This window comes from Ranitomeya variabilis, chromosome 3 (genome assembly GCF_051348905.1).
Source record: "Ranitomeya variabilis isolate aRanVar5 chromosome 3, aRanVar5.hap1, whole genome shotgun sequence".
NCBI classification, from domain to species: Eukaryota; Metazoa; Chordata; class Amphibia; order Anura; family Dendrobatidae; genus Ranitomeya; species Ranitomeya variabilis.
The window spans coordinates 659,242,390-659,255,685 of NC_135234.1; the positions used below are offsets into that span (position 1 = coordinate 659,242,390).

Consider the following 13,296-nt stretch of genomic DNA (forward strand, 5'->3'; position numbering starts at 1 on the left):
CTGTAATACAGATTATATCTGTTTACTGGTATATTGTTTTGTAATCTTTGCTTTCATTTCAAAGAAATTCCTTATCCAATTGTTATGCAAAAGAGGCACAAGTGCAGGGGGCTTGGCCCTGCACTTACAGCTCTACATCCTCTTTCCCAGCCCACCTCCATCTGACATTCTCGGACATCTAACATGTGTAAGTAACCTGCCTTCCCATCCCAAACTCGAGAAAGCTACACCACTCCCTGTGCTGGAAATTTTCTTAGAGGGGGTGCTCATGTGTAAATGAATATTGCTGATTGTATTGCCAGGAATAATGATTCCTTCCGACCTCAGGTCACTTATCACATGTCCATGACGTACAGTGATCTGCGAGACCTGGCCTTGGAAGCAGTGACATACATAGAAATCAAAAGGGCCCACAGAAAAAGTACCCTACACCCCTCCAAAAAAAAGATGCTTGCCTTAGTAGGTGGGGTCAAACCTTCCAACTTTTAAAGTCAGGAGGAGAGTCACGTTTTGTTGCAGGTACATAATACTTATGCCAACACTGAAACCCTTTAGAGTTTTCACCCACTACTGTAGCCCTTATAGAATATAAAGTCTGCAAAAATGGCCCCCATGCTGCATTTTATACCCACAGTCAATTCCCCACACACTCACAAAATATGACACAATACCCCAATCACAAATTATGATGTTGCTACATTAACCCCAACACAATGCTCCTAAAGTGCCCCTACACCATATGACCACCTCACAACCCCCTACACACTATATGATGGTCCTCACAGACAATATAGGGTTCCCCACAGCCCACTCACACAGTTTAATGACCCCCCCAGACTGCGTGAGGAACCCCCCCAAAATATGAGAGCCCCATCAGCCACCCACACAAACAATATGATGTACAGCATAATTGCCCCCACACAGTATGAGGACCCCTACACACAGTTTGGTAGTGAAGCAGCCCACGCATAGTCACACAATGAAGCCTCCACAAAGCAACAATATCCAAGTGCATGAAAATGAAGGTATCCAGCTCAGGAAATAAAATCAAAAGTCTTTATTTGGACAAATTTAAAAAGTAAGCTGCTTGACAAACCAGTACACACAGGGGGAAGGAATGTCTTGAATAACTGGACGCGTTTCGAACACGTGTAGTGTTCTTAGTCCTCAGTTTTACCTTCAATAACCAAGGGCACAGACATTGAAGAAAAAAAATAAATTACAAACTACTTACCTTCTGCCATTCGCCTGTTGTCTGCTCCGATCAATACACTGTGCAATAATAAAATACAGTTAGGTCCATATATATTTGGACAGAGACAACATTTTTCTCATTTTGGTTATAGACATTACCACAATGAATTTTAAACAAAACAATTCAGATGCAGTTGAAGTTCAGACTTTCAGCTTTCATTTGAGGGTATCCACATTAAAATTGGATGAAGGGTTTAGGAGTTTCAGCTCCTTAATATGTGCCACCCTGTTTTTAAAGGGACCAAAAGTAATTGGACAGATTCAATAATTTTAAATAAAATGTTCATTTTTAATACTTGGCTGAAAACACTTCATTGGGAATGACTGTCTGAAGTCTTGAACTCATGGACATCACCAGACGCTGTTTCCCCTCCTTTTTGATGCTCTGCCAGGCCTTGACTGCGGTGGTTTTCAGTTGCTGTTTGTTTGTGGGCCTTTCTATCTGAAGTTTAGTCTTTAACAAGTGAAATGCTGCTCATTTGGGTTGAGATCAGGTGACTGACTTGGCCATTCAAGAATATCCCACTTCTTTGATTTAATAAACTCCTGGGTTGCTTTGGCTTCATGTTTTGGGCCATTGTCCATCTGTAGTATGAAACGACGACCAATCAGTTTGGCTGCATTTGGCTGGATCTGAGCACACAGTGTGGCTCTGAATACCTCAGAATTCATTCTGCTGCTTCTGTCCTGTGTCACATCATCAATAAACACTAGTGACCCAGTGCCACTGGCAGCCATGCATGCCCAAGCCATCACACTGCCTCCGCTGTGTTTTACATATGATGTGGTATGCTTTGGATCATGAGCTGTACCACGCCTTCGCCATACTTTACTCTTTCCATCATTCTGGTAGAGGTTGATCTTGGTTTCATCTGTCCATAGAATGTTCTTCCAGAACTGTGCTGGCTTTTTTAGATGTTTTATAGCAAAGTCCAGTCTAGCCTTTTTATTCTTGATGCTTATGAGTGGCTTGCACCGTGCAGTGAACCCTCTGTATTTACTTTCATGCAGTCTTCTCTTTATGGTAGATTTGGATATTGATACGCCGACCTCCTGGAGAGTGCTGTTCACTTGGTTGGCTGTTGTGAAGGGGTTTCTCTTCACCATGGAGATTATTCTGCGATCATCCACCGCTGTTGTCTTCCGTGGGCACCCAGGTCTTTTTGCATTGATGAGTTCACCAGTGCTTTCTTTCCTTCTCAGGATGTACCAAACTGTACATTTTGCCACTCCTAATATTGTAGCAATTTCTCGGATGGGTTTTTTCTGTTTTCAGAGCTTAAGGATGGCTTGTTTCACCTGCATGGAGAGCACTTTTGACCGCATGTTTACTTCATAGGAAAACCTTCCAAATGCAAGCACCACACCTCAAATCAACTCCAGGCCTTTTATCTGCTTAATTGAGAATGACATAATGAAGGGATTGCCCACACCTGTCCATGAGATAGCCTTGGAGTCAATTGTCCAATTACTTTTGGTCCCTTTAAAAACAGGGTGGCACAGGTTAAGGAGCTGAAACTCCTAAACTCTTCATCCAATTTTAATATGGATACCCTCAAATGAAAGCTAAAAGTCTGAACTTCAACTGCATCTGAATTGTTTTGTTTAAAATTCATTGTGGTAATGTCTATAACCAAAATGAGAAAAATGTTGTCTCTGTCCAAATATATATGGACCTAAGTGTATATAATCACTGCACTCATACAGGAGAAGGTTTGCTGCAAGTGAATAATTTATTGGTTAGAAGTGAGGCGACAGGAAAAAATTAACGTTTCGGCCAATCAGTGGCCTTGATCACAATGTCGCCTTTCGTAGTTTCTTTTCTAGAATTTGAACATGTAGTATTGTTGAGGTAGATAAATATGAGGGTGTATACATAAAATCCACACTGAGGGACAAAAACATTTTTTTTTGCACTGGGGTTCAAAAGACACCAAGGTAGGAATGCATACAGTGTGCACCAACAGGTAGAAAGATAGGTATTTGGTTCTGAAAAAAAGGACACATCCATGTTTAAATGGAGTTACAGTGCTGGTTGGTGTTGGTGATACAGTGGAAATGCTGAGATCTATATATCCAGGCAAGGAGGATTTATAGCCAAAAGAGAGTTTGGAAACAAGTCCGTTGGTGACACAACTGTGCCTGCAGATCAGGCAGTTTCCCTGGAGTTGCTGCAGGAGCCAGCATTGGTGGCAAAGTGGGAGACGCCGACACAAACTTGTCTGCTCCTTCTGCTCAAACACGTCTGTCAGCATCTCCCACTTTTTTTTTATTTTTTTTATTTTTGTGTAAACTGATCTGCAGTTTAGCAGTGCACACTTCTTTAATATGTTTCTGTGCATTTTGGGTATAGTCTACTCTTCTTTCCTCACTAAATTTTATTATACCGGTCTCCACCAAAAGACAAACCACAAGATAACATAACACAATGAAAATAGTATTTTATTTTAACTAACAGACCGGAGCTCTAACCAATTGCCGTAATGCTTTGAACATTTTGTACACAATGATTTCAAAATTATAAATACACAGAATCACGTAGGACATTCTGCTCTGTTTGAAGGAAGCCTAATTTAGGCATAGTCCTTACTGCCAACTTAACTAATCATAGAGTCACAGTGATTCAGCCTCATATTTAGTATCATCCTCCCTAAAGAGGAAACAAAAGATAATAAACCCTTCATCCTATTAGATCGTTAACAATAAAAAAAAATTAAAAACAAGACAAAATTAAAACTGTGAGCAAGGAGCTGCAATTCTGACATATCACGTATCTCAGCTGATGGGGAGAAAATGATAAAGCGCCAGTTGTACAGAGCACCTGTCATTATCGGTTATGATATACAGTAGCAACAAACCGGCATCATGGTTCAGCAGATGTATGGCATTTCCTAAATTTTTGCCTCCAGTGTATACATGTGATAGATGGTCTTTAAATTATCACGTACCATCATTATTAAAATTGCACAGTAGTATTGAAAACTGCTTTCACCTGGAAGAGCCTTCAAAAAATGAAATTATGTAGTTCTCATATTTCATATAAATAATTCTAAAGAAAAAAAACTTGACAATGAATTTGGTTAAGTATGTTGGGGATCACAAGGCCTAAAGGGTTGTAGCTGCCCTAAAGGATGCCTACAAAAGAAGAAAAAAAGGACAGTGTGTCCGTCAGGTGGTAAATGCAGCCGAGATGCTCTGCTCTTCATGGGTGGAGCTGGTGAACCTGCAGTTTTTCTTTATTTTATGCAGAAGGAAAAATTCACGTAGAGTAAGTATCACTAAACCCAAGGACTGTCTTTTAAATGTCCATAGGAGAAAGATTGTGTAATCCAGTGTAGAAAACCCTCAGAAAGGACATCTTCTTAGGCACTCGTTATACCACGGCTTTTCTGCTGCTGTAGAGGTTTGTGGATTCACGGCAGGTGGAAACCCAGAATTTCCTTAAACCCGCTTTAGAAATTGACTAGGAGAAATAAGATTTTGCTACAAAGAACCAAAAAAGCAGCATGTCACTTCACAGAGGAACCTCATCAAGACTCCAACCATATTATCAGGAATTGTATGTCGCACGCCTGTAGTGTATAAAAGAGAAGCTAGTGCAATTCAACCATGTTCACACCATCCAAATATCAAGTTAAGGGGAACCCCAGTACCCAAATTGTTATTGTTCTGAAATGCCCCACTTATTTCAGAGTTTAGCTTTATGAATGAAGTTTAATGATCTTCCTTTGTTTGTTTTTTTTTTGTTTTTACTCTTCCTTCAAGGCACCGTTCTAAAATGTAAACGAATCAGTGGAAGACAAAAAGTTAAAAAGGTTTTCTGGCTCCTTTGGTGACTTTTATCTTTAGATTTCGCAGCAGGATCCAGTAAAATGAAAGGCACTGAAGAGACGGAGCCCTCACAGTCAATATCTAATGGGATTAGCTGAAGCCCCATCTCTGATGTACATCTCCAGGATTGCATTCTGCGGTGGCTGGATGTTCTCCTCGAGATGTTAAACACAAATTTGAGCCACCATTCTTCAGTAATCGCTCCTGGTTAGAAAAAAAAAACAAAACACATTTACTATATATATATATATATATATATATATATATATATATATATATATATATATATATATATATATATATATATATATATATATATATATATATATATATATATATATATATATTTAACTGGACAGGGAGGATTTTTTAAGCAGTCAAATATTATTGTTCATTTAGATGTGTCAGGATAAAAAAAGTGTGTGCAATCCAATGGTGGCATGCGTCTCTGAAATCTGTATGTACACAGGCACTCCTCATGTATTACTTCCAGGGAAGAGTATTCTTGTACACACAATGCCCAAAGGAACCACTATGACCATGTATGGGGCTGGTGGTGGCCATGCACCTCCATGCCAGGAAGCTGTAAGGACTCGGTATCTTGCCATACAGACTTTGTGCGCATGTCTAAGGCCTCTTTCACACTTCCATCTTTCTTTTTCCGTCACAATGCAACGTTTTGTGAAAAAAATGGATCCAGCAAATGTTTCTGCTGGATCCATTTTTTTCTCATAGACTTGTATTACCGATGGATTGTGACGGATGGATCCGTCGTAAAATTGCTGTCCGTTGGGCGGTGACAACGCACACAGGAACGTTTTTTCGTGCACGTTGGAAAATCGCGCAGCAAGGAAGCTGTGTGTCAAAAGCAGGAATCTAGCGACGGGTTCCGTCTTTTGAAACTGAACATGCGTGGAAGAATTTCCAGTCAAGGAAATTCTCTCTAGCTGGCTCTCTCTCTTTTTACTATTGATGCTGCCTAGCGTCACGAGCATCGGGAAGGCTGCAAAGGACGCCGGAAGGTGAGAATATCAAGATTTTTTATTTTTTTTAATTATTTTTAACACTATCTTTTTTATTATTAATGCTGCATAGGCAGCATCAATAGTAAAAAGTTGGTCACACTTGTTAAACACTATATTTGACAAGTGTGACTAACCTTTCAATCAGTTTTCCAAGCGATGCTACAAAATCGCTTGGAAAACGCTACGGATCCGTAAAAAAAAAATAAAAAGGATCCAATGCATCCGTTTTTTACAATCTGCACAGGATCCATCTTTTCAACATTTTGACGGATTGTCAGTGATTGTAAAAAACAGAAGTGTGAAAGAGGCCTTAGTCCTGTGCATAGGCCCTTATAGACACATACACCAAATGACCACTTTATTAGAGACACATCTACTTGTACATTGGGCCTCCTTTGGCCCTCAGCAGCACAGCAATTTGCTATGCCACACGCTCCATTAATTGTTAGAATCAGGTAGATTTTTTTTTTTCTTTTAACAGTCAAATATTATCATTTAGAGGCTTCAGAATGGAAAGATGTGTGCAATCCAATGGTGACCTACCCAGAATTTCAATAAATCAAAAGTGTAACATCTGGATGGGTATTATCCCACACGGACCAGGTGAACACAGTGACAGCTTAGGACAAAATATGCACAAATAGAATCTTCATTGACATATGAAAAACAAACCGTTAAAACAAGGAGCTTCTAGTGTGAGAGACACAGATGCACTTTACAACACATGTGAGTACAGGCACCCTATCCTACAAAAAAAAAAAAAAAAAAAAAAAAAAAGTCTCCTTTCTGAGAGTCAGGACAGAGACAGACTGCCGTATTTCTCACGCGAGAATCGCATGGCACTGCACGGACTGGCCTGGCACCTCTCCTGACATGAGCAAGACATTGTTATGGATTACTATGCAGCTGTCAAGCTCAGGTCAGGAGAGCAGACAGCTAGTACTAAGGTTTAGGATGCGATTCTCCCAGGAGAAATACAGCAGTCTGTCTCTGCCCTAAACTGGACTGACATGCCTTAGAACAATGATGCAATGTATTAGTGCAAGAGGTGGTATAGATACAAAACAAAAAATGGACCCAGAATAATGCCATCTAATACAACAATAAGATAGTTAAAGTGCCTAGTGCATATTGATGTAAACCTCTGTAAGATCAATAGAAATAGTGGAATCCTATGGTAAGGAAAAAACAGGTGTTTTTGACATCACCGATTGGCATAGATGGGGGGAGTAGTAGAGATGAGAATGGATAGGATATTATACCAGTGGGTGATAACTGGTTGGGGAACCGCTACATGTGGTGCCAAAGTATACAAGCAAATGTATCAGCTATGTAGCCTAATGGAGAGTTATGGGTGGTAAAATACGTTCCCTTAGGAAGTGAGGACAAAACGTGCGTCGGGGCAGAGAAATGCATGACGCATCCAGCCAGTGATACTTATACTAGTATGTGGTAATCTTGTCTTGGGGTATTTTACCACCCACAACTCTCCATTAGGCTACATAGCCAAAGTCCGACATCCGTGGTCTCAGACAATGGAGAAATCTTGTTCTCTGTCTTCTCCTCACCAGTGATATGATTCTCTCATCTTCTTTCACATGAAAAAAAAAAAAAAAAATCAACGCTCGTGTGAGCGAGCCTCTCTACTGAATTTTTTCTCACAAAACTATATATCACTCCACTTAGTTCCTCCTACTATAGAACATAGTGCCGCCTGTGGATTGGACTTCCCTGGTGACAGGTTCCTTTTAAGATCTCCAAATCCAGGAGGACACTTTCAGAACAATACATTATGCCACAAGGGATATAAACAGCTACAATAAAGAGTCAACGACAATGCTTAGGCATGTCTTAGGGTATGTGCACACATTTCGGATTTTGCTGCAGATCCGCAGCGGATCGGCCAATGCGGATTCGCAGCAGTTTTCCATGAGTTTACAGTACCATGTAAACCTATAGAAAACAAAACCCGCAGTGCACATGCTGCGGAAAAAAACGCGGGAAACGTAGCATTGTTTATTCCTCAGCATGTCAATTCTTTGTGCGGATTCCGCAGCGGTTTACACCGGCTCCATAATAGGAATCCGCAGGTGGAATCAGCACAAAATCCACACAAAAAAACGCTGTAATTCCGCAGTGCAGTTTACCTGGGGATTTACCAAAATCAGTCTGGGAAAACCCGCACCACTCTCCGCAACGTGTGCACGTGGCCTTACTGTTCATCTCAAACTGCAATGGGACACAAATGGGATGTCTGCTGGCTTAGCCCATCAGTGCAAATGAGAGGTGGGGCAGCAAACTGTGCGCTCGGACACCAGGATTGCATTTCACTGCAATATTCTTGACTCTGCATCTATTCTCCTCCTCAAACAAGTCATTAACAGACGAGGCCAATGTCAGTAGGATTCCTGTTCTCTGGGGGGTACATTTCTCTGCATATGCTCAATATTGATACAGGACAAAACACCACAAGGTTGGCAGCTTTTAAAATACTTGCCCAGGCTAGCCAAGCACTAATAATAACAATGCATAATTCTAAATAGCTCCGATTGATTCATTTTCTCCTTCTAATTCACACTAATATGGATACATGGAAACCTTGCTCACTCGATGATGCACTCCAGGTTCACGTGTGTAATACAAACCCGAATTTTGGTTGGCGAGCCTTATTTTTTCCATATAGATGTATCCTATTAAACAATAGTTCAATAATTATGGTTAATGTTAGGTGAACATCGTGTACCTTTGTGAACTCCCACTCTTCATTTCCTGGTACGGTTGTCCCTTTTCCCTTGTACTGGCATTCTCGGAGCTCTACCTGGCCCACGCCGTACTTGGAAAATAAGCATAGCTGCTTTGCTATGTTGTGGCGCAGCTCCTTTTGTGATGAATATTCAAAATACTGAAAAACATGAACAAAACAACTACATTACAAAGAAAATAAATTATAACACGAGAACAAGTCGCTTACATTTCATAAAATAAAAAACAGCAATTTGTTAAAATATCGTCTACAAATTGTGTAGCGCCAGCACCCAGAGTCCCCCGATTTCCTTCCACTTCAGCACTAACCCCCGAGACAGCGCCAATAATTACTTTTGGATTGTGGAGCAACAGACGTCTCTGAGGTTAGGAAGACTCCATCAAAATTTTGCTTGATCATCACCCCATAATGCTACATGCTTAACACAGGAGTGAAGAATAGGAACCTGCCATAGTGAAGATGGTCTGATCTGACGGCCGGATGTTATGGAGCAGGAGATGCGGATTAGAGTAATACATATTTATTTGAGAAAAGTTTCAGCAAACCTTGAAATTTATTCACCGACATCCTGGTGTTTGAATAGGACCACCCACTGGACTCCTATGCATACAGTGAATGTCAGGAGTCCCTTTCCTTTGCGGCAGAGATAGCTGTCAATCACTGGTAGGACCACCCACTGGACTCATATGTATACAGTGAATGTCAGGAGTCCCTTTCCTTTGTGGCAGAGCTAGCTGTGAATCCCTAGTAGAACCGCCCACTGGACTCATGCAAACAGATAGCAGGGATTTCAATGAAGAAGATACAAATTATACTGAATTTTCTCTAAAAACCTATATATAATTTTGATCAGCTTCTCCTTCTCTATACCATGTTGTCCACAGATGGAACTTCATGTTCAATGTGACAGGCTCTCTTAATGCTAAATTTGTCCTATAATTGGACTATGCTAGCGTTGGCATCCTGGCCGGTATGCTGCATTTATAGTTACATTCAATTAGCCTGTAGATGGCGATGCTGCTATACAAATGGAAGAATACATTCAAAAGTTGTATAAAAGCTGTAATAAAGAGCAATATTCACAAAGAAAAGTCTCAGCTGGGTTCACTCTACATTCAGGCCATTCATTTTCAGTACAGTTACAACTATATGCTCAGCAAATATAATTACAGTGTGAAATTGCACGCTGCTGGTTAATAGTTGCTCTAACATTTAACTAAAAATGCATAAAAAGGAGAAACTCTCCTACTGCTTCTTTCTTCCAAAGCTACGGACAATGAGTTAGTAAAATATTAAATATATTTTTGCAGGTAAAAGGCAGAGAGGTAATTGCCCATGCATCAGTTACATAATGTGGATTATTAATTAGTGTAAGCCAAGCTTATTTGCATTTTTGCCCATATATTAGAATGATATGGATGGTGTAAAATGGTTCATACTTAAATGGCAATTATTTGTTTTTTTTTTTAAAGTATACTTAACACTAATTAAAAAATAAAATAAATGGTTAAACATAAATAAGGATGACTTGGTTTTCTGCCTGTACCTGGTTTCCTCCCATTCCATGACATGGGTACATGATTAAGGGTTTTCCTCCATGGTTATTTTCCCCAACGTCTAAGCAGCTCTGAGATCCTTCATTTTTAATCTAGAACAAATATAAAGACAGAATCCAAATAAAGAAATGTGTCCGTGCATCTTTGAGTCAGTGAAAAGTATGTTAAATGGACGAGGTCACAGGATTATAAACCATTCAGCCATCACTTACCGCTCCGTAATACGTGGGCGAGAGGTCTGGTATGAACATCTCAGGATAGATATTCTGCAGGTACCATGAAAAGTTCTTACACTTCAAGTCTTCCTTCAGCTTCAGTCTCGGAGAAAGATCTCCGTAGTTTCTCTGTAGTAAGAAAAACATGTATCAGCAGGTTCAAGAAGTGCCCTAAGCTATATAGATATTGGTTAGGTATTAGAAGTATGATAAAAAAAAAATAAAGCTTTAGCAATAAAAAATTTATTAAAATTCAAAAATATATATTTGTTGTGTTGAGGCACAGGGACAATGCATTATTTTTATTGTGAAGAATCCTTAGAAGCCAAATTGTTGATGGCTCAAAAGTGGAACCGGAATTAGCTCCTTTGGTGAATGAATGGCGAAATACAGTAGAAAACAGAAGGGAAATTGTAAAGAAGGTGTATCAAAATAAATGACAAATTCTTAAATCCAATAAGATTCCAAGTTCTTCGGTAAAATGTATTAATAATGATTTGCATTTTTTTTCCTGTTTTGTGTTGCTTCCCTTACAGTAGGATATGTGGGAAAAATGATTGTGCCTAATAGTGTATAAGGGTAGACTTAATAAATGCGGTTTCTTATAAACCTATCCCATAAAGTTTCCTCTTTTTTTAGGTCTATGCTTCTATCTAGTTTCGTATGACAGTTTCAAAGGCAGGTGAATATAATGAGAGTCTCTTTCCTCAGCCTATGTATAATATTGCAAAGAACAGACTGGAAACTGCTGGCTTTGAAAACAAATGTACTGATAGGATCAAACTCAACAATAGACTAGAGGATTATTTGGTGGGACCAGACTCTGCTGCAGTAATGAGAGGAATGGATGAGGGCATAGCTAAAAATTAAATACGGTATAGTGTTAGGCTAGGTTCACATTGCGTTAGGGCAATCCGTTTAGCGCTAGCGGATTGCGCTAACGCAATGTATTTGTAGGGGCCGCGTTTAGGGGTCGCGCTAACGTCCCCGCTCTCGCAGATCCCCGATCTGCGAGAGCGGGGAACGGACCTCGGGCGCGCCGCGGACGCTGCAAGCAGCGTCCAAGGCGCGCCACAAAAGAACGGCACATCGCTAGCGCGAGCTGAAAAAGGCACGCGCTAGCAATGCGCTTCGGGCTGAAACATTGCTGTCAATGGGTGCGCTAACGGACCTGTTGCACGGCGTTAATTGCGACATTTTCGCCGTGCAACGCTGTCCGTTAGCGATCACCCACTAACGCAATGTGAACCTAGCCTTAGGGTTGCAGCCAAACCTGGGCTCTGGGGGCCCACAAGTTCTGCTTTGCTAATAGAAGACCAATACTGTTAGAGATCTGTGATCATTGTTTGGGAGCCATATTAAAAGGTTTTGCATTGGGGTCCACAAGCTTCAGGTTTCATCACTGCAAATGGACACAACACAGATGAAGCAGGATAAATACAGACACAGAAACATGGTGGCCCAATACGATCTCAGTCCAGCTCCATGTATCCATTTGAACATTTAATATTACTCAGTTTATACTTTAGGAGCGAATATGAATAGAGATGGTCAAGTCTTTAAAGCTAGTCAAAGTGATAAGAAGAAATACTAATTCCTTTTGGGGGGGGGGGGGGAATACAGAAATTCACATTATTTTGGGAAGGCGGTAATCAGAAAAATTAGAAAAGGATATTTGAGAAATTGATGTAATTTTTTATGGTTATACCACTGCAAGAGACTCCTCATTAGGCATAATGGATGGTCGAAGTGGACACATTTCATTGAAGGACTTTATCTAATACAGAGACCTGTTCAGCTTACCTCTTTGACCATTTTGGCAGCTTGTTGGTTTCTTCGGTAATAAATCTCCTTATAGTCATCCATCCAAACTTCAGCCAAACGTACCTGGTTTCTAGTAATCACCTGCGTACCTTTAGGGAATGAATGAGGGCTTTTTGTGCGGAAAACATGGCCAACAACCGAGCAAGGTATGATCTCCAGCTGTCCACCACATTGCCAGACCTAAAGTGAGAATATATTAATAGGAGTCATAGACATAGGAAGTTCATCTTTAATATAGGAGACTAGAATATTAAGCATATAGATCAAAGACCCTGGAAAGTTAAAAGAGGGTGGCCACTTTTTCTTTGTTTTAACAAATGAGTTGAGGACATTATTTTGTAGCACTCACTAATGTATATATTAGTATCACAGATTGTCTTCCTGTAGCAGTTACTGCCACCTTCCTCAAGGACAGCGCAGCCGTCAACTACATCGATGCTGACGGAGAGACATGTGACCGCACTTCCTCCAATAGAAAACATTTCACATAAGAAAACAGTTTTTCTATTGGAGGAGGCCGGTAGAGAGGAATGTGACCAGACCTATTTATCAGTAGGGATGTAGCTGACGGGAGCGCTGTGCGGCCTGTGAGGAAGGATGCGGTAAGACATAGGAGGAGAACTTGTAATACTTCTGTATTAGTGCCACAGAAACATGTCCAACATTTGTTGAAATCAGGATTAAATGGTCAACCCATTTAATGTGTACTTTGCTAAAAAACCCTCTAAGATTTATTGTGAAGCCATGCGACATACAACTTGTATAGCCAGTGCTCCTTCTGAGGTGTTGGATCTCAGCCAGCAGGCCAGTACCCTGCTACATATTGA

At 40.4% G+C, this 13,296-nt stretch overlaps 1 protein-coding gene across 2 annotated transcripts in view; it reads right to left on the reverse strand.

The window, feature by feature from the left end:
• Positions 1–3,675: 3,675 nt before the first annotated feature.
• The window catches only part of GALNT6 (polypeptide N-acetylgalactosaminyltransferase 6), a 72,424-nt gene continuing 62,803 nt past the window's right edge, over positions 3,676–13,296 (reverse strand). For both annotated transcript variants that reach the window (XM_077297830.1, XM_077297831.1), the window contains 5 exons: positions 12,449–12,649; positions 10,643–10,774; positions 10,421–10,522; positions 8,854–9,012; positions 3,676–5,289 (listed from right to left, as the gene is read on the reverse strand). In XM_077297830.1, coding sequence (XP_077153945.1) covers positions 5,176–5,289; positions 8,854–9,012; positions 10,421–10,522; positions 10,643–10,774; positions 12,449–12,649 — 708 coding nt within the window. In that variant the 3' untranslated portion in view covers positions 3,676–5,175. The remainder of the gene's footprint in view (positions 5,290–8,853; positions 9,013–10,420; positions 10,523–10,642; positions 10,775–12,448; positions 12,650–13,296) is intronic.